This window comes from Phodopus roborovskii, unplaced genomic scaffold (genome assembly GCF_943737965.1).
Source record: "Phodopus roborovskii unplaced genomic scaffold, PHOROB, whole genome shotgun sequence".
NCBI lineage: Eukaryota > Metazoa > Chordata > Mammalia > Rodentia > Cricetidae > Phodopus > Phodopus roborovskii.
Window position 1 is genome coordinate 11,345,340 of NW_026125444.1, and position 22,096 is coordinate 11,367,435.

Below are 22,096 nucleotides of genomic sequence, written 5' to 3' on the forward strand. Positions count from 1 at the left end.
CCAACCCAAGGAAGTTAGCTGCACCCACAAAATACAATAGATAATCCCACTCAGGAGAAAAACACATACAACAACAACAACAAAAATAACAAGAATCAACAATCACAGTCATTAATATCTCTCAATATCAATGGACTCAATTTGCTAATAAAAAGATACAGACTAAGAGAATGTATATGAAAACAGGATTCATCCCTCTACTGTATGCAAGAAATATACCTCAACATCAAACACAGACATTATCTCAGAATAAAGGGTTGGAAAACGATTTTCCAATCAAACAGACCTAAGAAGCAAACTAGTGCAGATATTCTAACATCTAACAAAATAGACTTCAAGTCAAAATTAATCAAAAGAGATGGAGAAGGACATTTCATATTCATCAAAGGAAAAATCCACCAAGATGATTTCTCAATTCTGAACATCTAGGCCACAAGCACAAGTGCATCTGCATTTATAAAATAAACATTTGTAAAGCTAAAATCACATATCAAACCCACACATTAATTGTGGGAGACTTCAACACCTCACTCACACCAATGGACAGGTCATGTAGGTATAAACTAAACAGAGAAATAACAGAACTAACAGATGTTATGAGCTAACAGATGGCCTAATAGATATTTACAAACTATTTCACCCAAACACCAAAAAAAAAATGCCTTCTTCTCTGAACCTCATGGTACCTTCTCCAAAATTGACTATATACTTGGTGACAAAACAAGTCTTAACAGATACCAAAATAAATAAATAAATAAATAAATAAATAAATAAATAAATAAAGTGGAATAACCATGGATTAAAGTTGGGATTCAACAACACAAAACTATAGAAAGCCTACACACTCAAGGGAACTGAACAACTCTCAACTGAATTACCACTGGATCAAGGAAGAAATAAAGAAAAAAACTAAAGACTTCCTGGAATTCAATGAATATGAATACACAACACATTCGAACTTATGGGACACAATGAAAGTAGCACTAACAGCCAAGTTTATAGCACTAATTGTCTTCATAAAGAATTTGGAGAAACTTCATACTAGAGACTTAACAGAACACACAGAACACCTAAAAGCTCTAGAACAAAAACAAGCAAACAGCCAAGAGGAGTAGGTGGCAGGAAATAATCAAACTGAAGGCTGAAATCAATAAAATAGAAACAAAGGGAACAATACAAAGAATCAATGAAACAAAGAATCAAGTCTTTGAGAAAATCAACAAGACAGACAAACCCTTATCCAAATTAACTAAAAAAAGACAGAAAGAGATTATCCAAATTAACAAAATAAAAAATAAAAAAGGGGCCATAACAACAGACACTAAGAAAATCCATACAATCATTAGATCATACTTCAAAATCCACAATCTAAATCTTGATAGATACCACATAACAAAATTAAACCAAGATCAGATGAACAATTTAATAGACTTATAACCACCAAGGAAACAGAAGTGGTCATTAAAAGACTCCCAACCAAAAGTAGCCTAGACGGTTTCAGTGCAGAATTCTATCAGACTTTCAAAGAAGAGCTAATATCTCAAATTATTTTTCAAATTAGTTCATTACTCCTCAAATCATTTTGCAAAATAGAAACAGAAGGGACATTGCCAAATTAGTTCTATGAGGCTACAGTTACCCTGATACCAAAACCACACAAAGCCTCAACAAAGAAAGAAAGTTACAGACCAATTTCCCTCATGAACATTGATGCAAAAAAAAACTCAATAAGATGCTGGCAAACTGAATCCAAAAGTACATTAAAAGAGACCATCCACTATGATCAAGTGGGCTTCATCCCAGAGATACAGGAATAATTCAATATATGAAAGTTTGTCAATGTAAACCACCACATAAACAAACTGATAGGGGAACAAAAAACCACATGATCATCTCATTAGATACTGAAAAAGCCTTGACAAAATCCAACATGCCTTCATGTTAAAAGACTTGGAGAGATCAGGGTTCATGGAACATACCTTAATATAAGAATAGCGATAACCAGCAAGCCAACAGACAACATAAAATTAAAAGGAGAGAAACTCAAAGCAATTCCACTAAAATCAGGAGCAAGATAAGGCTTTCCTCTCTCTCCATATCTATTCAGTATAGTACTCGAAGTTCTAGCTAGAGCAATTACAACAAAAGAAGATCAAGGGGATAAAAATTGGAAAAGAAGAAATCAAAGTATCACTTTTTTCAGATGACATGATAGTATACATAAGCAACCAAAAATATTCCACCAGGAAATTTCTGATAAACACCTTTAGTGAAGTAGCTGGATAAAAGATTAACTCAAAAAAAAAATCAGTAGCCCGCTTTTATACAAATAATAAAAGAGCTGAGAAAGAAATCAGAGAAACAACACCCTTCACAATAGCCTCAAACAGTATAAAATACCCTGAGGTAACTCTAACCAAGCAAGTGAAAGACCTGTAAGACAGGCACTTCAAGTCTTTGAAGAAAGAAATTGGAGAAGAAATCAGCGGATGGAAAGATCTCATGCACATGGTTTGGTAGGATTAACATAGTAAAAATGGGCATTTCATCAAAAGCAATCTATAGATTCAATGCAATCCCCAACAATAATATAATAAAGGAACTGTTGGAAGTACCACCAACCCCAATCTCAAGCTCTATTACAGAGCTATGATAATAAAAACTGTATAGTGTTGGCATAAAAACAGACACATAGATCAGTGGAATTGAATCAAAGACCCATGTATAAATCCACAATCCTACTGAAATGCTTCTGCAAGGCAGAGGACACTGTCAATAGGATAAAATAGCAGCCCACAAAAATGGGGAAATACCTTCACCAACCCTACATCCAACAGAAGGTTAACCTCCAAAATATATAAAGAACTCAAGATACTAGACATCAAAAAAAAAAAACAAATAATCCAATTAAAAAAATAAATAGGGTACTGGCCTAAGTAGAGAATTCTCAACAGAAGAATCTCAAATGGCCAAGAAACACTTAAAGAAATGCTCAACATTCTTAGCCATAAGGGAAATGCACATCAAAATGACTTGACACTAGTCAGAATGGCTAAGACCAAACCATAAGTGAGTTCTTGCTGGCAAGGATGTGGAACAAGAGGAACACTCCTCCATTGCTGGTGGGAGCCCAAATTTATACAGCCACTTTGAAAAGCAATATGACCATTTCTCAGAAAACTGGGAATTCATCAACCTCAAGACCCAGGAATACAACTCCTGGGCATATACCCAAAGAATGCTCAACCATACCACAAGGACATTTGCTCAACTACATTCACAGCAGCTTTATTCATAACAGTCAGAACCTGGGAACAACCTAGATGTCCCTCAACAAAGAAATGGATAAAGAAAATGTGGTGCATTTAAACAATGTTGTATTACTCGGCTGTTAAAAGCGATGACACCAGGAAATTTGAAGGGAAATGGATGGAACTAGAAAAAAATCATCTTGAGTGAGGTAACCCAGACCCAGAAAGACAAACATGGTACGTACTCACTCATACGTGTGTATTATCTGTAAAGGATAACCAGGCCCAAGGAAGTGGGGGTGGGGGTGCATGGATCTCCCAGGGGGAAAGGGAAGAGATCTCTTCGTTGGATTGGAGATGAGTGGGCATGGAAACTTGAAGGATCAGGTTGGGGTGGGTAGAGAGGAAGAATGCTAAGGAAGATGACTAGAAATGGGGGACTTTTATGGAGTCAGGTAAAATCCAGATGGAAGGGAAACTTCCAGGAGTCCACAATGATGGCCCCAGCTAAGACTTCCTGGCAGCAGTAGAGGCATAGCCTGAACTGGCCATCCCCTGTGATCAGGTTGGTTACTACTCAGGTCATCATTGGAGAGCCTTCATCCTGTGACTGATGGTGGCAGAATCAGAGACCCAGGTCAAACAGTGGGTTGAGCTCAAGGAGTCCCACTGAGGATAGGGAGGAGGGATTGTAGGAGCCAGGGGCCTCAGGGACAATGAAGGAAAACCCACAGAAATGGATAGCTCTCACTCATGGAATTCATAGAGTCTGAACCAACAACCATAGAGCCTGCATGGGACCTCCATAGGCCCTCTGCACATGTGTGACTGTTGTGTAGCTTGGTCTATTTGTGGGACTCCTGGTAATGGGAGCAGGGTTGTCCCTGGTGCTTTGGCTGACCTTGGGAAGCTATTCCTCACACTGGATTTCCTTGCCCATGGTCTTGTGGCAGCTTGATACGGCATGCTTTGCTGATGCCCATGGGAGAGAGAGGAAGGAAACGAGGGAGGGGAGGCTACATTCAGTATATAAAATCAATCAATCAATCAATCAATCAATCAATTAAAAAAGAGCACAAATTCTAGAACATTGGTATAAATTTTCCTTCTGCTATGTCCTTGTTGCCTGGCTTTAAGTAGCTAACCACTCTCTATACAATAGCAGTAGGCATAGAAAGTGCTTAGCTGAAGACTAGTTCAATAAACATTACAGCCCTTAAAAACCCTATCTCTAGCTTATAGAGTGGCTACTAGTTTAAACACATATTCACAACAAAATTGTATTTTTGAAACAGGTAGCAAGAAGGTACACGTGCATATATTGAAAAAACAAGTTGGAGCCAGTGGTTCTCAAGCTGTGGGTCATGAACTAGATATTTACATTATGCCTCATAACAGTATCAAAATTACAGTATGAAGTGGCAATGAAATAATTTTATGATGGGGGTCACCACAGAATAAGGAACGGTATTAAAAGGACACACCATTAGGAAGGTTGAGAACCACTGGGTTAGACTGTTATTATATTTGGAAGCATGGAGGAAAAATTTTTGTATGTGTAGACCTTCACTTGTGTAGACTTGCACTAAATGAAATCTACCCGATGGAGTCTCCATGGCTTTCTTGAACATGAGAACAAGTAATTCTCCACACTTATAGGACATTTTGAAAGATACCCCAGTCCAAATGAGAAAAAAAAAATCATTAAAACTATATATGTATATGTATACACATACATACACATATACACATAATGGCATGCATTATACTTTTTAAGGCAAATAGTTAATAAGATGATCCCTTGTGGCTTTTTCAGACATTCATAATGTTATTTTATCCATCTCCTTCCTCCTGCTCTATTACCTCCCTCCACCTTCCCTAGGGAGCCTCCTCTTTGCCCTCTTCCCCTATCAGATCACTTGTATCCGTTTGTTCCTCTTTAGCCTCCACCTCCTGTCAGTATTTACATCCCACCCCCTCCTAAAGACTCTCCCCTTTCCCATTTCCCTGATCACATCAACTGTACCCTGCTATCCTCCACTCTCTTGTTCTCGATTCCCACTGTACTGGCAACAGTCACATTTTACTCTCTTGGTTCCTGTAGATACTACATGCCATGTTCTCACACCTGAAGATTTGAAGCTAGGAGCCATCAGTAAAAGAGAACATATATTTGTTATTTCAATATGTCTATGGTATCTATATTTAAATATATATGTATATATATTGCAATAAAGAGGCTGTGAATTTGAAGGAGAGTGAGGAGACGTACATGGGAAGGTTTGGAGGGTGGAAAGGGAAGGGAGAAATGTAATAATATTGTAATATCAAATATAAAATAAAATTTAAAAAGAAGGAAGCCAGAGCCAGCTAACGGTGCTAATGAAGTCAGCTACAGAGTAGACAGAAACTCTCTTCAACTCTTACCATAGCAATCCCTTTCTTTGAATGCCTACTGTTCTCTTACTCACTGAGAAACTTTGTCCTCTAAAGTCATGAACTGTCGGGAACTTTGCTGTTTGAAATAAGATGAGTGAAGATGAAACATCTCACTCCTGTGACAAAGAGACACAGTCTGGATTTAGAACTGAGAAGCTAATCTTCAGAGAGCTTCAGAGAATAGACACGTTCACAACTCTAGTCACTTTGCTCTGGAGGAAGCTGCACCCTGGTCCATGACACAGCATATGCTGAACCATTTACATACAGCCTTCTTATGCACTCACAGTGCCAAGAGTACTTAAGTTTCTCAATATTCTGTGTAACTGTATGCTTTCCCAAGTTTAATTTAAAAAAAAAGTAAAAAACTCATCAGGTTGACATAGCTGGCACTGATACAGTCAGGTTACAAGCTAGCCCAGAAATGGCCCTGGTAGAGTTTCCACAGGGGCAAACAGTTAATAGGCTTTAACTTTTTTGTATTACATGTTCATTGCTCAAGATCTTGGTTAGGCTAAGCTAGAAAAAGAGCCTGGCTTATATGTAATATATATTGATTATATATATATATATATATATATATATATATATATATATATATATATATCAATTAGGTTGGAAGTAAAATGATGAAAAAAGACAAAGCATCCAAACACTAAAATAGTGGAGAAATTATATAAGTATCAGAGAAGTCAAACTGCCATGTTGTGTTTGACCTCAATTAGTTTGGGAGGTCCCCATTTGACTGTACTGACATAGGGTATTGCGGTAAATAAGGATCAGGATAAACAAATAGGCCGAATAGATGTTTATTCAGGGAGAAATAACTTACAACCTAGACAGATGAACACCAGGAAATTCAACCCGATCCTCTCCTGTCCGAGTCACAGTCACGCCAGAAAGAGAGCGCGCCTTCCTGGCCCCCTCCGACCTCCTTCCTCGGGTCACCTCCGCCCATCGCTCCACCCCCCCAATGGGCGTGGTCAGTGCTACAGAAGGACTACCTCACTACAATAGGGTTATGAGCAAAGTACAGAAGTGTTGAGAACTCTAGTAATGGCCACAGATTACACAAAAACACCTGAGGTGACTCCTTGGGGAACAGGGAGAATTAGCAAAACTTTTAAATTCTGTTACTTATACAGAGTCCGGTTATTTAAATGGAGGGTTATTCAGGATGATTGCCTTTAGTAACAATTGAATGCTATTCATGTTGCTGTTCCTCAAGCTGCCATGTTAGGGAAATGCACACAGAAGAATGGGCATACACATATAATTTTCAGTGTTCAAGCACAGTGAATGCTATCTTACCGCATGCAACCTTTTGGCATGGAACTCTGCTGCTGTAAAGTACCTTCCTGGCTTGAGCAATTTATCAGTCATGTTTGATACATACACACCAATTTTATTCATCTGAGTGGATGTCGTGTTTGTAGTTTGTTGCATCTTTTTCCTCTGAAAAACTGTCTAAAATAAAAAACATTAAAAAATAAGCACCTATTGTACAGTTCCTACTATAAAGAAAATCTTACAAACATCTGCAAGTGGAAAGTGTTTTTCTATGTATTTACATTAATCTTTCTTTTGTTATATTAGTTGCCATACAAATAACTATGTGGGGAGTAGATGAGTGGGTATGTATGATTGACATGAGCATAGCCATGTCAAGGACACAGTGCCTCAGACCCATAGAAATCACAAAGCCTTCCCCAGGTCAGAAACCAGGGCAGTAGCAAGACCTTCCCTTGGTCAAAGTAATGATGTGGACAGTGTGTGTAGAAAATAACCTCCTCCTCCTCCCAGATGACTGCAGCCTGACAGTGCTCCCCAAGAGACCCTACAAGATTAACTGACTCCTTATCAGTTGAATATAATGAGCAAACCTCCTCCTTCCACAGTAGAGGCCATATTCAGAGGTACATAATAAATGCACAGTTTATGGGCTCTGCTGAATCTCCATCAGGGCATAGGACTCACCACCAGATTCCCATTTATCTGTCATTTCTTCATTACCTGTCCCCAGTAAGGTCAATCTCAAAGCTGTTTGACTTGTGCCAAATTTTAAGGGACTCATAGAGTATGCCATTACTGATCCTATAATGCCACACTCATAATCAGGAAACTTAAAAAATTACCTGGGTGTCCCTACAAAACAGATTGAATTTTTCAGGAATCTTTCTTGGTACGGTTTGTGTTCCAGCATTGTGGTATTCTACTCCTGTTATTTTATGTCTAAATCCACCAAGAAATGGCTTGTGGAAGTCGGTTTTTATTATCTCAACAGCTACCTCCTCGTAGTTATCAGTGCCTAAGAAGATGAAAACCAAGACTGAAGGAAAGTTCAACCCAAGGGCACTCTGGAACACCTTCTAAAAGACATCAAAGGACTCACCAGTCTGTATGGTGACCGTTATGATCTGGGAGCCCTCGCTCAAGCCTTCTACTCTTCTGACTGGATATTCATCGGGATGTGTGGAAAATATCTCCACCTGGACAATTTCCTGTGGTTTAACTCCATATTGTATTAGAGATTCATTATTCCCAACAATTATTCCTGAGAAAATGAAAGTGTTAAGATGGTTTATGGCAATGAAATGGCTGTTTCTGTTCACTCTTACTTTAAGTTGAGAAAACTGTGTGTTTAAGTTGTACCAAATGATGTTATAATCAACACATGCCCAGGTTGTGAAATGGTTAAATCAAGTTAACAAATCCTATACCTCACACACTTTCTATGGTGAGTACACTTAAATTTTACTATCTTAGTAGTTTTCAAGCATATAATGCATGCCGTTAAGTACAATCACAATTATATTCAGTGATCAACAGTCATTCCTATTTTAAGAAAAGGGTGAATATCAAAGATGCTTGTAGGAACACATGTCAGTAAATTACTAAATGCAGTATTAGTGAATTCTACATCACGCTATAATGTTAGTACAGAAAAGTCCACAAGACAGTAACTATAATTCAAAACAATTTAACATATTGAATAGATAACAAAAAGAGTTAAAAAGATGGACATTTTGATTATTCTGCTCTATTGATTCATATTTTAAATCTTGCTGAAGCATCATAAATATGTATGTGATTGCATATCAATAAAAGTAAATAAATCCAGTCATAGCAGCTCATGGCTATAATTCTAGCAAAGGAGTGGCTGAGGCAGAATGTTCACTAACCTAAGAGTTCAAGTGCAACCTAAGCTAAATAGTGATTTCTAGGCTGTTCTTTTCTAGAGTGAGAACAGACCCATCAAGTTTGAACTATAGCTCTCATGCAGGAAGAAGGCACCTGTTCTTCAGGGTGGTTGCCTGGCATGGAATCTCACATTTCTCTCTTTGGTGCTGACTTGTCACCCAGAGGTTGTACCAGTAATTATAAAGAAGAATGGTCAGTCATAAAACACCAAGGATAAAGATCCCCTTTATTGATATCCTTTACTGGATCTCTAAGTTCTCTGTAGCCTCTGATTCTAAACTTCACAATTGAGTTAATAACCTGTAGTTTAAACGTCCCTCTTTGATGCCATTCATTTCAAACTCAGCCACTTATTAGTGACTTTATAGGAGTTCCCTTAGTTACTCTCCAAATAGTTAGTAATAATATATATCTCCCTCAAATGGTTGCTGTGTGAATTAAATGAATAATCATAATATCTTATAGAAATACCAACATATGCTAATGACTCTACCATTGTGATCATCATTATCATTTTTTGACAATCACTCCATACTTTAGCTTGATCTGCCCAATCAACCTTTAATTGGTTTTCAATACATCTTAACATTTGGCTTTCATTCACTCTTTTAGGGTTTAAAACTTTTATTGCACTTTATTCCCTTATTTATTCTGTGTGTGTGTGTGTGTGTGTGTGTGTGTGTGTGTTCATGCACATGTGTGTGTGCATGTCATGGCACAGGAGTGGCAGCCAGAGGACAAATTGAAGGAATCAGTTCTCTCCTTCCACCGTTTTGTCCCAGGGATGAAACTCAGGTTTTAAGGCTCGCTTCAAGTACTTTGATCTGCTGTGCCATCATACCATGCCTAAGCTTTTAGAATTTAATTTAGAACTAAATTTATTCCCTAAAAACTATTTGTGACACCTTTATAAATTAATACAGAAAACCATTTTAATGAAAACATTAGGATTTGTTCATATATTTCCAACATAAACATATCAGCTATGCTAACCTAGTAGACCAGCACAGTTACAAAGAACTTACCTAATTACCACATAAGACTGAGTAGCATAAGCAGAGATTCTCAATGACATCCACAAAATGCAAGTAAATTTTACATTGTGAAAATGGCCTTCATGTATATAGAACTCATGAACTATATTTGTGTTCTATCTATATCTTCTTCAGCACCCATTTTTTGTTCAGTTTCATTTCTCTTCCACTCACTTAAGACATCATCGAGTTTCCCCACCCCTTTGGAACTTGACCCAAAAATTATCACTTTCATTGTCTGAACTGTCCTATAGCCACCTAGATTCCTTCCTCTGTAATATTCAAGTTTGAGTGGCCATTTCCATGAAAGCACCTCCATGGTTATGTGATAACTACCCCCCATGCAATCCTTCCTTGATAATCTGTAAATGACCTGAGGACAGGAATAGTTCTTCATGATTCTGAGAATGTCCAGTTATATCCAAAGGATCTAGACTGAAATGTGTGTTTATAGAGGCACGTTACGTGGGCTAACGTATAACCACCACCCCCCATTTGCAATGCTGATAGTTTTAAAGATCAAAGGTGTTTTACGTGTTAAAATCAAGACAGTCTTGATAAATTTCTTAGCCTTCAAACTCACCTGCATGTGTTATTTGCAGTACATAATGTGGGATACGCAAGAGGTGTGCAAAGTGCTCCTTGAGGAATCTAAATGGAGCATCAACTCTAAAAGGCATTATGATTTCCTGGCCTACAGGAATAAGTACAATTTTTACTGTAAACAAAAAGAGAAAAAAATCATCAGCAAATACAGCAAGGGTCAGCAACCTGTATCTAAAGAATGAGAAAGTAGAACACGGGTTTTTCTTTTCTTTTCTTTCTTTCTTTTTTTTTTTTTTTTTTTTTTTTTTCATGTTTGTTTGTTTTTAATCACTATGCATTTGGTGTGGATTACATTAAAAAGGGATTACTAAAATATCCAAAATAGCATAAAAATTCATATGGAATAACTGATTTGAGAGCTACTGGGCTCTGTCTGGTGAGACTGGCAAACTTTTCTTCTCAGTCTGCTCCTTGTCATTGTTATCACAGCACAGCACGTAGCATCATCGAGCCGCCACCTCTATGTTTTAGAGCTACATTTCACCAAAGCTCTTGAGGTAGGATAGAAAGACAAGGAAGCTGTAGGGCCATGAGAAGGGAAAGGAACCCCTCAACTATCAGATTGCTGCCACTCGATGGGTGACAAGCAGGGATTCCAGTAGAGCTGAAGCTGCTCACTCCCAGCCCAGCTCTAAGCCTGCAGTCCTCAGGGAGTCTCACCAGAAAACCCGTAAATAGAGAAAGGACGACATGCAATCCCACTGGCTCCTTGTTCTGCTTTATCAGACTATAGAGAAGGAAATAAGTGTCTCAAATAACCTTTTGAAGTGAAACTTGAAAAGCCACCAAAGCGGTATACATGGCAAATGGTAAGGCAGTTAATCAGGTCTCTTGCAGAGCCCACGCCCATGCTCTCAGGTGTGGTTTACTTTCCCCCTGAGAGATTCCTTTCTTAGAAAATCATGCTTAGAGTCTGTAACAAATTATCCAACTCTGCACCATCTTGGCTTGTCCTGAAATTGCCTTCTGTGTTGGAGTTACGATACTGGTTAGGCTTAGGTTGAATGAGTCCCTAAAGGATTTCTGGAGCTCTTCAGTGCTGAGGGTGACAGTAGGAGCTGTCTCTGCCCCCTCATTGCTGATGCTATTACTGCTGTTAAATCAGATCCCCAATTCTTTTTGCTATGGGTGGAAATTCTCAAGCACTGAGCAGTCAGCAGCAATGTAACCATTGTGTTGCTACTGTTATCAAGTATTGATAACACCTACATGGCATCCACATTGTTCTATATATGTCATTAAAATTGGCCTAAAATGAAAGCCAAAATGCATTTTCCTGAGCTGTATATACGGTTTTGTACCAACCATCCAAAAACAAACAAACAAAAATGTAAAGGCAGCACCGTATATAATGGAATACCCAAAGCGAATGAGGATCTGGAATCAGCTTCCATATTATATCTTGCTAGGTATGTGCAACAATTAACTCCAGGAGCTACAGAGATGGTTCAGAGGTTAAGAGCATTGGCTGTTCGTCCAGGGGTCCTGAGTTCAATTCCCAGCAACCACATGGTGGCTCACAACCATCTAAAATGAGATCTAGTACCCTCTTCTGTTATGTAATCAGAACACTATATATATATATATTATTAAAAACAAGACAAAAAACAGTAACTCCAAATCTCTAAGCCAAAACAAAACAATGATAAAATGAATTTACTCAGAACCTGTTCCCAATTTTCAAGGTTCCTAAAAACATTCAATTCCTATTCTGTTTGAAATACATAAACACACACACACACACACACACACACACACACACACACACACACGAATTTTAAACTAAACTTTTAAACTTTTTCATTGAATTTTAAATTAGACAAAAAAGTTACCCTTTGAAATAGAGAAACACAATGTCTGGTCTCCTATGGCTACTACCTGTTGCTGAAGATTCTTTTATTGACATCTGCACATTCTCCTTTATAGCTTTTATTTGATTCAGAAATAACATGTGGTCCTCTTCTAGTCTCCGATACTCTGCATACTTCTGCTTTTCTTCCTGAGAGTGTACATCATTTTCAGAGGACCCGCCCTCGTCCCTGTGTTTGGGATCATACGATTTTGCAGTGGAAATGCTGCGTTCACTGCGCCCCTCTGTGGTTCCCTCGCTCTCTGTGAATTCCTCTACTTCCGATTCTTGCTCGGCAGTAACATCTGACTCTTCTACTTCTTCTAAAGGCCGAGGGATACTGATGACATCGGCAGTCGCTTCGCTGTCTGCTGTGGACTCGGCTTGCTTCTGAAGGTCAACATGCTCCTCCGTGTCAGACATTTTCCTAAATTAAGACAAATAGTTAAAGTTGCGACACCCAAGAGCTACTTGCTGGAGCGGCACCAATGGCTATGCGGTTAAGAGCACTTGCTGATATTGCAGAGGACCCGGCTTTGGTTCCCGAGCACTGTGGGAAGGCTCACAACAGTCTGAGACTTCAGTTCCAGGGGATCTGATGCCGTCTTCTGGCATCCATAAATACCAGCCACATATGTGGCGCACATACATATATGCAGACAAAGCTCTCAGACACCTGAAATACTGATCCTTTTTTTTTTTTTTAAGGTTTATTTTCTTACTAGTGACAGGTTAAATCACAAATGGGGTTTAATTTTTTAAAAATACTGAAAATAAAATAAAAAAAAAGAAACCAGAGAACCTTAAAATAGAATTTGGAATATGATATTCTCTGGGAACATTTGGAAGTAAAAAACTTTTTTTTTTTTATTCAATAAAGCATACTTCTTTAAGAAAAGACCTGGTTGTTTTGTGTTTAGGGAATTTTTTTTAAATATAAAACTAATGTGATATAATAGCTTCTGGCAATAGAAAGGATTCAAATTTTCAAACAATCAACCAGATAATATACACTGGACAACACACACACACACATACTACATTAGCTCTACTCTCACAAACAGAAGCAGAGACCCCAATGACCTCTGTTGACCTCTGACCCCCAAAGAGACATCAAACATAGGGCATGTTGCAAGGTAATTGGAGTCAAAGTTACAGTAACTGAGAGTTTGGGCTTATAACTCCAGAAGTTCCTGTGTTGCAAGGTTGGCCTTACATGATTCAGTTTAAATGATGGAACCTAGTGGAAGGTCACCAGGGTCTCCCTTCAGAAGGCATTGCTGCAGTCATCTTAGGATTCCAAGATTCATAGTTTTGGAAAGAAATGTGGTTTATTTAACTCCCAGTCCTGAAGAGTGAAAGCAACATGGTGCCAATCTGGCAAGGGAACCTCTGGTTGCACCACCCCATGCCAGATGGCACCAGGGTAGAAGAAAAGGTCTTGCTTGGGACTGCCAATTCCATCCATATGAACAAGCTAATTAGATTTGGGGAATGCCCCAGTGTGTGTTACTTGCCAGCTCCAGAAGTTAAACAGAAATTTCACCATCAGAGACTATCTTGTATTTGCAAGTCAAAACATGCCAATGGTTTCGAATGGAGTAGAGGGTACAAACCGCAGGTTTTTATCCTCACTCAGCTAGGGTAAGCTGCTAATTAATATCTATTCCTAACACTCTCCATATGTCTAGTAACACACTCCACTTGCATACATAAATTTATATAAACACTCACTGCAGCACGTTTCACTTGCAAATAACCAAGAATACACACTACCGAATGAGCTGGAAAGGGCTGTGAAGCCCCAGCCTGAATAGGTACCTACAGCATCCCAGCTACAATTTGGAATGGTTTTTAAATTGATTTTTAACTTTCTAAATTTTATTATAATTTTATAACACAAGCTATGAAAGAGAATATAAAGATAATTGTCTTCTAATCCTAATTTTTGTCACCAACAATTTTGGGTTTAGTGGTGAATAAGTACATAAAATATATTTGATATTTGTGAAGGAAAATTAAAAACTAAAAGATACAGGACTCATGGCAAGAAGGGAAAACCAGAAAGAACAAGTGCTTCTGCCAATAGATACAGATAACTCCCTGACTGGAGAGGACATTCTCCCTGTCCCCCATTATCTTAAGGACAAGGCCACTGAGCCAACCAGTCCTGGACAAAGAAAACCCCCTAACCTTGCAGGTGCACTAAACAATCCCACCTTATAAAAATGTTGTACTCTATGAAATCTTTGTAACCTTGGAAACCTTATGGGCTGAGACTAGCAGTCTCAAACCTCCCTTCCCCTTTAAAAACACTTCTCAATTGTAAGCAGGCACCTTACTCTTCTGATAGAGTGAGGTCCCAGCCAGTTAGGTTCTTAGCAATAAAAACCTGTTGCTTTTGCAGTCGGGAGTCACTTCCTTGGATGAGGAAACCCGGTAGGCACAACAAAATTTAAAGTGTAAAATTGAATGTAAAGTTCCACATCTTTCATTTCAAATGCCTATTCTAACTGTATAAAACTTCACTGAGTTGTATAGATCTTGGGTCTGGTTAATTTGGGTTTCTGAAGTTTTTATTTATTAGCAAGTTTTTTAATTAATGTTATACAATGTTATTAAATAATTTCATTTTTAAGAGGCCATAATATTCTTAAAAGAAAAAATATAGGTACTAGAACAGAAAGGGATAAAATAAACAGTAACAGAAACCTCGTATTGTTAATACTCTAGTTCTATCTCTCAATGTCGAGCAATACAGTTCTACAAATTGTTCATAGATGTTCATAATTGGAACCATATATCTTTAACTATATAAACATTTCTGTGTATTTTAAACATTGATGAAGTTTAGTTGTTTTTCACTTAATATATCTTTAACATCTATTTGGTTGGTTGGGGTTTTTTGTTTGTTTGTTTGTTTGTTTCAAGACAGGGTTTCTCTGTGTACTGGCTGTCCTGGAACTCACTCTGTAGACCAGGCTAGCCTCAAACTCACAGAGACCTGCCTACCTCTGCCTCCCAACTGCTGGGATTAAAGGTGTGTGCCACCACTGCCAAACCTATACTTAACATTTTTAAACATTTATTTGTACTTTATTTTTCTCATCAATTGTGTAGTAACTTCTTTGTAGAGCTAAGGAAGCCACATTATGTTCCATTCTAGTGAAGAACATTTCATGTGTCCCTAATGATATACAAGTAAAAAGCATGGCTGCAACAAATGTACATCATCTTTATCGACAAGCTAAAACACACTATAAAAAATTTTCTATAATTAGATGAAGATGTCAAAATACATTCAGATCTCCATTAAATGCCATCAAAATGTTTTCTTAAAATTCAACACTATATTGCTTGCTGCCACTTGACATTTCCTTTCATCTTTGTATTGGGACATTAAGTACCTTCATTTAAACAACCCTTTGTTGTATATTATAAATGTGTTACCAATTGTGCACTTGGTGTAATATTGTCTTTTACTAGACTGCTTTTGAATTCTTTGGTAGGGAAATTTATGAATCTTTTTGTTTATGAGTTTCCAAGTTACATGATGTCCTGAGAAAAACTGCCTCAACATGTAACAAATGTATGAAAAATAAGGCAGGGCAGGAAATACCTATAGGAAATTACTCTGAGATATACGGTGTTAATACAGTATGCACTCATGTCAACTTCACTTACACGGCACATATACTTTGAACAACTCTAGAATGGGTGGAGAGGAGGGGAATGGGTAGGTGAAAGATGTCTGACATTCAGTTTTTCATTGTTAGAGCATGTGGTGGTTTGAATAAGAACGGCCCCCATAGACTCATATGTTTGAATGCTTAGTCAGCAGAGAGTGGAACTCTGATAGGATTAAGAGGATGTGGAGGTGTAGCCTTGTTAGAGGAAGTGTGTCCCTAGAGGTGGGCTTTGAGGTTTTTAAAGCCCAGTCTAGACCTAGTCCCCCCCCCACTTCTCTGTGAGTGGATCAGGATGTAGCTATCCGCTACTGTTCCAGAACCTGCCTGTATACCACCATGCTCCCTGCCATGAGGATAATAGACTAACTAATCTCTGAAGCTGTAAGTGAGCCCCCAATTAAATGCTTTCCTTTTATAAGAGTTACCTTGGTCATGGTATCTCTTCACAGAAATAGAACAGTGAATAATACAGACAGACTGTCAGGCTATTTAGTGGAGGTGCGGGTCTCTTGACACATCATATCACTGTGTAATCAAGGCTGTCCTTCAACCTGCCATCCTCCTGCCTCATCTCTACAGTGCTAAGAGACATGCATCCCCAAGGGTGAATAATTTTCCTCATTTTTATATATTACCTATTCAAAAAGGTTTTAGTCATATGGTTTAAAAATAAAACGCGATAGCTATTAAGTTCTGCCCTTTTCACCTCGAGTCATGATTTCATTTCTTCCCATTTAAAGCCTGCTGCATCTAGAATACTGGTAAGGCTGCTGCCTTCTATGAAATGGGCCTACTTAAGTTTTTGTTGGTAGGTGAAATGATGAGTACAGGAAAGCAGTGTGTCTGGTGAGGAAAGTCTGGAGGCCCTGAATCCTTACAGACTGGAAACGGTCACCATAGGAAGCCAGATGCAGGCACCTGACTCTCCTTCTCCAGCGTTAACCATCATCAGCACCCAGGAGGAAGGGTGATGTACACCTTGACCCTGTTGATAGAAGATATCAAATCTGGGGGCACGGGGTGGGGGAGTAGCTAGAGAAGGGGCAAAAAAAAAAAAAAAAAAGGTGTTGTCTAAAGTTATGGAGCATTATCTCCAGACCAGACGGTCCTGGCGCCCAAGAGAGATTGGCACCCCTGTAAAGTCCATACACAGTCACCCTCATCTAGAACCAGCAGTCATCTAGAAGAGGGACGCCAAATGTGTCCCCTTACCTGCTCAAGAAACACAGCTATTACAGACCAAGAGGTTTCTCCAGTCCTGGGAAGCAGCCCCTTGCTGCTTAGATGTTCTGTTGCTGGCCGTATCCTAGCAACTAGCAGCTTCCTCCTCCAGGGCACCGCCCCGAGCAGTTGCAAAGGAACTAGGCAGCAAGAGCAAAAGCCGAGAAGACAAAAGTGGAGATTGTAAGACGCCAGGAACCTAGACCTTAGCGTGATTCGAAGCTGACCTCTCTCCTCCAGTAGCTCTTTCACTTTGAAAACGTAATCTGTAGCAGTCTAAACTCAGGTTATTTTCTTTAAAAATGCAAATATAAGCACCGAGAGACAGGGTTGACAAAAGAGTCCAGTTTCAACCCTTGCTGTAGCTTCCTGGCTGCCAGAGATCAGGAGAACTATTAAATACTCCTCTTTCTGTCCTCAACTTCTTTAAAGTTTTAAAATCACAATTTTAGAGAAAAGATCTACTATGTGCACTGCACCAATTTCATGTGGTTATCTCATAACAGCTAACGTTTAGTGAGTACTGTCATTAAGCACCATATCTATATTTTGAATAATTAATGCAATGATTCTATTGAGGGACTGTTATTAGCATTACTGTGTTATTCAGGAAAATGAAACACACAAAGATTTAATAAGAGAGGCAGCCCAGATTTTAAACCCCCTTTTATTGTTAGTATTCAGGCACCTGTACTGACTGACCTGTCCTTGGGTTTCTGACAGATACACCCTCAGCTGCACCCACTAAGAGCACCACCTGTGCACATTCACTATGTTCCCTTGAAAAGGGCCCTGCCCACCTACCATCTTCCCCCTCCTTTTTCCATATCTGTCTCTTCTCCTCCTTTGCCTTCTCTTCTGCTGCTCATGTTTCCAGAGGCCTGTCTTCCCTCTCCCTGCCCTTTTCCCATTCGCTTTCTCCCAATGAAAAACCCTCCACCCAAGCTGTTGCATGGCATCTTTCTCACGTGCCACTTTACTACATTACAATACGTGCTACTGTTTAACATCCTTTGATATTTAAAGAGATTAATAAAACTAAAAACTTGCTATACAGCCCGTTCCCTCATCCACACTAGTCATTGCTTGCGTTCATTTCTTTATACCTTGTTGCTACAATCCCACACTCACCTCTCCACTAACATTCACTTTCCCACCCCTTCACTTCAAAGGTTTATTATTAATTCTCCTCCTTTTAGGGGCAGTATGAAAACACTATGGATAAGAATAGAGGTTGAAAATGGGGCAGACAACAGGCAGCAGAAAGGTTTGTGTTCTTTCCACTGATATCTGCTACCCGTCTCAAAGTATTGATAACGAACATGCTACAAATGTAACCTTTTATGCTCAACTTTACAACAGCCTTTCTTAGAGAGTACTTTCCTTATGCAGTCTATGTAGCTTGGATAGCTGACTAACACATCAAGAGTGTACTCACTCTCTCACAAACACATGAAGGTGTCGATGTTCCCTGAATGAAAATAGTGATAGGAAAGCACTATTAATTACAAAATGAAAAGTGCCATACTAAAGCATTTGATTTTACTTTTCATCCTAAATCTGTACACTTTCTTAGGTTTTGTTGTCAAAATGACTCCTCTACCTTCAGTCATCTCTGATGGGAGATGTCATTCTGTAAATATGTTTCTCTTATTAGTTAACAAATAAAGCACTGTTGGCAAACAGGAAAGCAAGATAGGTGGGACTAGGAGACAAGGATTCTGGGAGGTGTAGTAGGAGATTCAAGATGTAGAGACTTGAGAAAGGAGAGGTCCGGAGCCTCTCTCCGGTAAGATAAGACCACGTGAAAACAGATTAATAGAAATGGGTTAATATTTAAGACAGAGCTAGCCAATAAGAAATGCTAGTCTCAGGCCAACAGCTTTATATCTAATACAGAGTCTCTGTGTGTTATTTGGGGCTGGCACAGCAGTGGAACCAGGCTGTCGGGAAAACTGCTCTTAACACATCTCAGCATTTATTTATAAGCTATTTCTTTTAACGTGTTCCCACTTTTATGAAGATGCCACCTAGTGGCCTTATGAAATCAAGCATTTCAAAGTAACTATGGAAATGCATCTTGATTAAAAATGGCTAGGTAGGAAAAATACTACCATAATTGTTTACAATACTAAGGAGCTGGAAATTGCATTGGAAATTATCTCTGGATTAAATCTGTATCATTTCTGAAAATGTGAAGGCCCATTATCACATTATCAAAATTTTTGAAGTATGTCAGATATGTTGATACTCAAGATTTTACTGAATTTTGGAAGGTAGTGTCGGTACATAGTGTGTATTAATTAACACATCTTCAATCCTGAATCAAATACATTGGCACTTCTGTGACAAAAATGATTATTCATATTAAAATGGGATATGAATCAGAAATAGTCTTGTATCAACTTAGGTTTGGTTTATTTATAAACAAGCTATGGGAAAACATTCTCTTCCACTAATTTCTAAAACTTAAAAGATTTGTGGGTCTGTTTTGCCCTGAAGAAAAGGAATCTATTCTCAGAGAGTAAAATGTGACATTCTATAACAAGATAGTGGTATTTATTTCTAAGAAAGCTACAGATACACATACACACACACACACACACACACACACACACACACTCAAGAAATCCATTAATATATCTTGCAATTTATAGTCATATACAGAAATTAATGTCATTAATTACATTTAGGTATGCCACCAAAAGATTATATGCTGTGAAACTACAAAGAAACTTTGAAAACTAACAGTGTGGCAAACACAATTTGTGAGTTCTATGGCACTTTGAACACATACTTTGTCTTTATTCATGTGATTTGCTATGTTCCAATTCCCCATAGCCATTTTCACAGAAGAATGTTCTGGAAGCAGCAGCTTAGCCTGTGTCCCTTCCTGGTAGAACTCTTTGGAGCAACCTTTGTCAAGTCTCCTTGCATGTGTACTATAGAATTCTTGATTTGTAAGAATTTAAATTTGATTTCCAGAACCCATGTCTACAAAAGCCAGGGTTGATGGCACATGCTTATAATCCCAGTGCTGGAGAATACCCAGGTCAATGAGATATTCTGTCCAAAAACAAAATCAGTGAAATAAAAAACTTTTAAAGATATAAAGTGAATGGTACCAGGGAACAACACACTTTAAGTTATCATGGTTCCCAAGCACATACAGAGAGAGAGAGAGAGAGAGAGAGAGAGAGAGAGAGAGAGACAGAGGGAGAGAGAGAGAGGGAGACTGCTAAGTCAGTTCTTTGCACTACTTCATTTCACTAACTAGTTTCAGTTGACTATCTCTAAGACTTTCAAATGTTTCTGTAGTCCCTAGCAATTAAATTCCTTATCAACTAGAATGTACACCTTAGGATCTCATTGAACAAGTTTTTATGGAAAATTGAACTTACTGAACGTAAGCAAAACCATGTGGTTATCTAGCAGTTTGGCATTTATCATTATGGCACAGCACATGCTTATACAGGGACATAACTTGTGTAACCACAGAGACTTCCAAGAAAAAGAAGCTGATACTCTTACATGAGAATTGCCCCACAGATTTTTGTCATTTTGAAGAGGCATCCATACTCACTCTACTGACTGCTCCCCAAGAAAAGAGGAAGTCAAAAGACAAGCTTTTTCTTCCAAGCTGCACATCTGAGTGAAAGGTGAGGGGGAGGATGAGACAATGAAAACTGTGTCTGCTGGCATCACACTCAACCACAGACTGTGGCCTCCAGTAAGTGGTAGCCCCCAGACTTACCCTAGTAGGGTGCCATATACTGTTTGTCCAGGATAGTCCACTATACAGGTGTCATCCTTATGAAATCATTATTCACCCATTCACAATCATTCCAAGATGAATACACCTTTGATTAGGCTAGGTAAAGCCATTTTTATTCCAAAACAAAGACTGTCCAGTAACTGAAATATCCGGCATTAAGTGAAAAAAGGGCAGGGGACAACAAACCTTAAGACCATTTTCTTCTCTACACAGCCAAACCTGAATGGATTCTTTTGATCTGTTAAGAATTTGAGTTATTGGAAGGCTACTGAGAAAACAGCAAGAAGCCATTGTAAAAACTACTCAAATTAGTCTAGAAGATATTCTACAACATTCAAAATCTAGGGCAAACAGAGTCATCTGGGTAATGAGGACTTTAATCTGGATGTTTATAAAATACATGGGAAAGAAATGAAGGACTGGAAACAAGTGGGCCATAAGAATGATATCAAGTGCAAAAGAGTAGATTAAGACAGTGTCTTGCAGACAGTTTCTCTTACTGTAATTGTCTATGCCCAATATAAAGACCTTGGCACATGACTTCCAGTGACTTCAGCTCAGGTACCTTGACAGACAAGTCAAGGAAGGAAGATCATGGCATGTTTGGAACAAGCTATATCATACAGACTGGAGTGACAATTGTATCCAAGCGTGTCAGTAAAGAGCAACATGACGCCTGTTAGGAATATGAGTTCTAGAGATACACAGCTTATGTTACCCTGTTACTATCATCACGGTCTCAGTTCCTCCAGTGCATCTTATTCTACAGTGTTACATCACTCGGGTGGCTTCTAGTTTTCTAAACAGACCAACAGAGATAAACTACAGCATCCCACTCTGAACAGTTGTGTGATTTAGTTATGTACTCAGAGGAGTGACTGGCACTCATATTCAAGGTGCAGAGAACATTACGACCACATTTATTTATGTATCAACTACCAGAAATTCCTATGCAAACACCAATAAAGTCCCCTGCACTAAACAAAGCTATAGCAACTCTGCTGGTGAAATGTCAAAGAGGCTCAAAAATA

General features: G+C 38.6%; 1 protein-coding gene across 2 annotated transcripts in view; it reads right to left on the reverse strand.

Annotated features, from left to right (window-relative positions):
• Iqub (IQ motif and ubiquitin domain containing) overlaps positions 1-17,333 on the reverse strand; it is a 62,723-nt gene extending 45,390 nt beyond the window's left edge. For both annotated transcript variants that reach the window (XM_051175763.1, XM_051175762.1), the window contains exons 1-6: positions 17,282-17,333; positions 12,410-12,807; positions 10,509-10,643; positions 8,083-8,244; positions 7,826-7,998; positions 7,002-7,157 (exon numbers count right to left, since the gene is read on the reverse strand). In XM_051175763.1, the coding sequence (XP_051031720.1) occupies positions 7,002-7,157; positions 7,826-7,998; positions 8,083-8,244; positions 10,509-10,643; positions 12,410-12,803 (1,020 nt within the window). In that variant the 5' untranslated portion in view covers positions 12,804-12,807; positions 17,282-17,333. The remainder of the gene's footprint in view (positions 1-7,001; positions 7,158-7,825; positions 7,999-8,082; positions 8,245-10,508; positions 10,644-12,409; positions 12,808-17,281) is intronic.
• Positions 17,334-22,096: the final 4,763 nt, after the last annotated feature.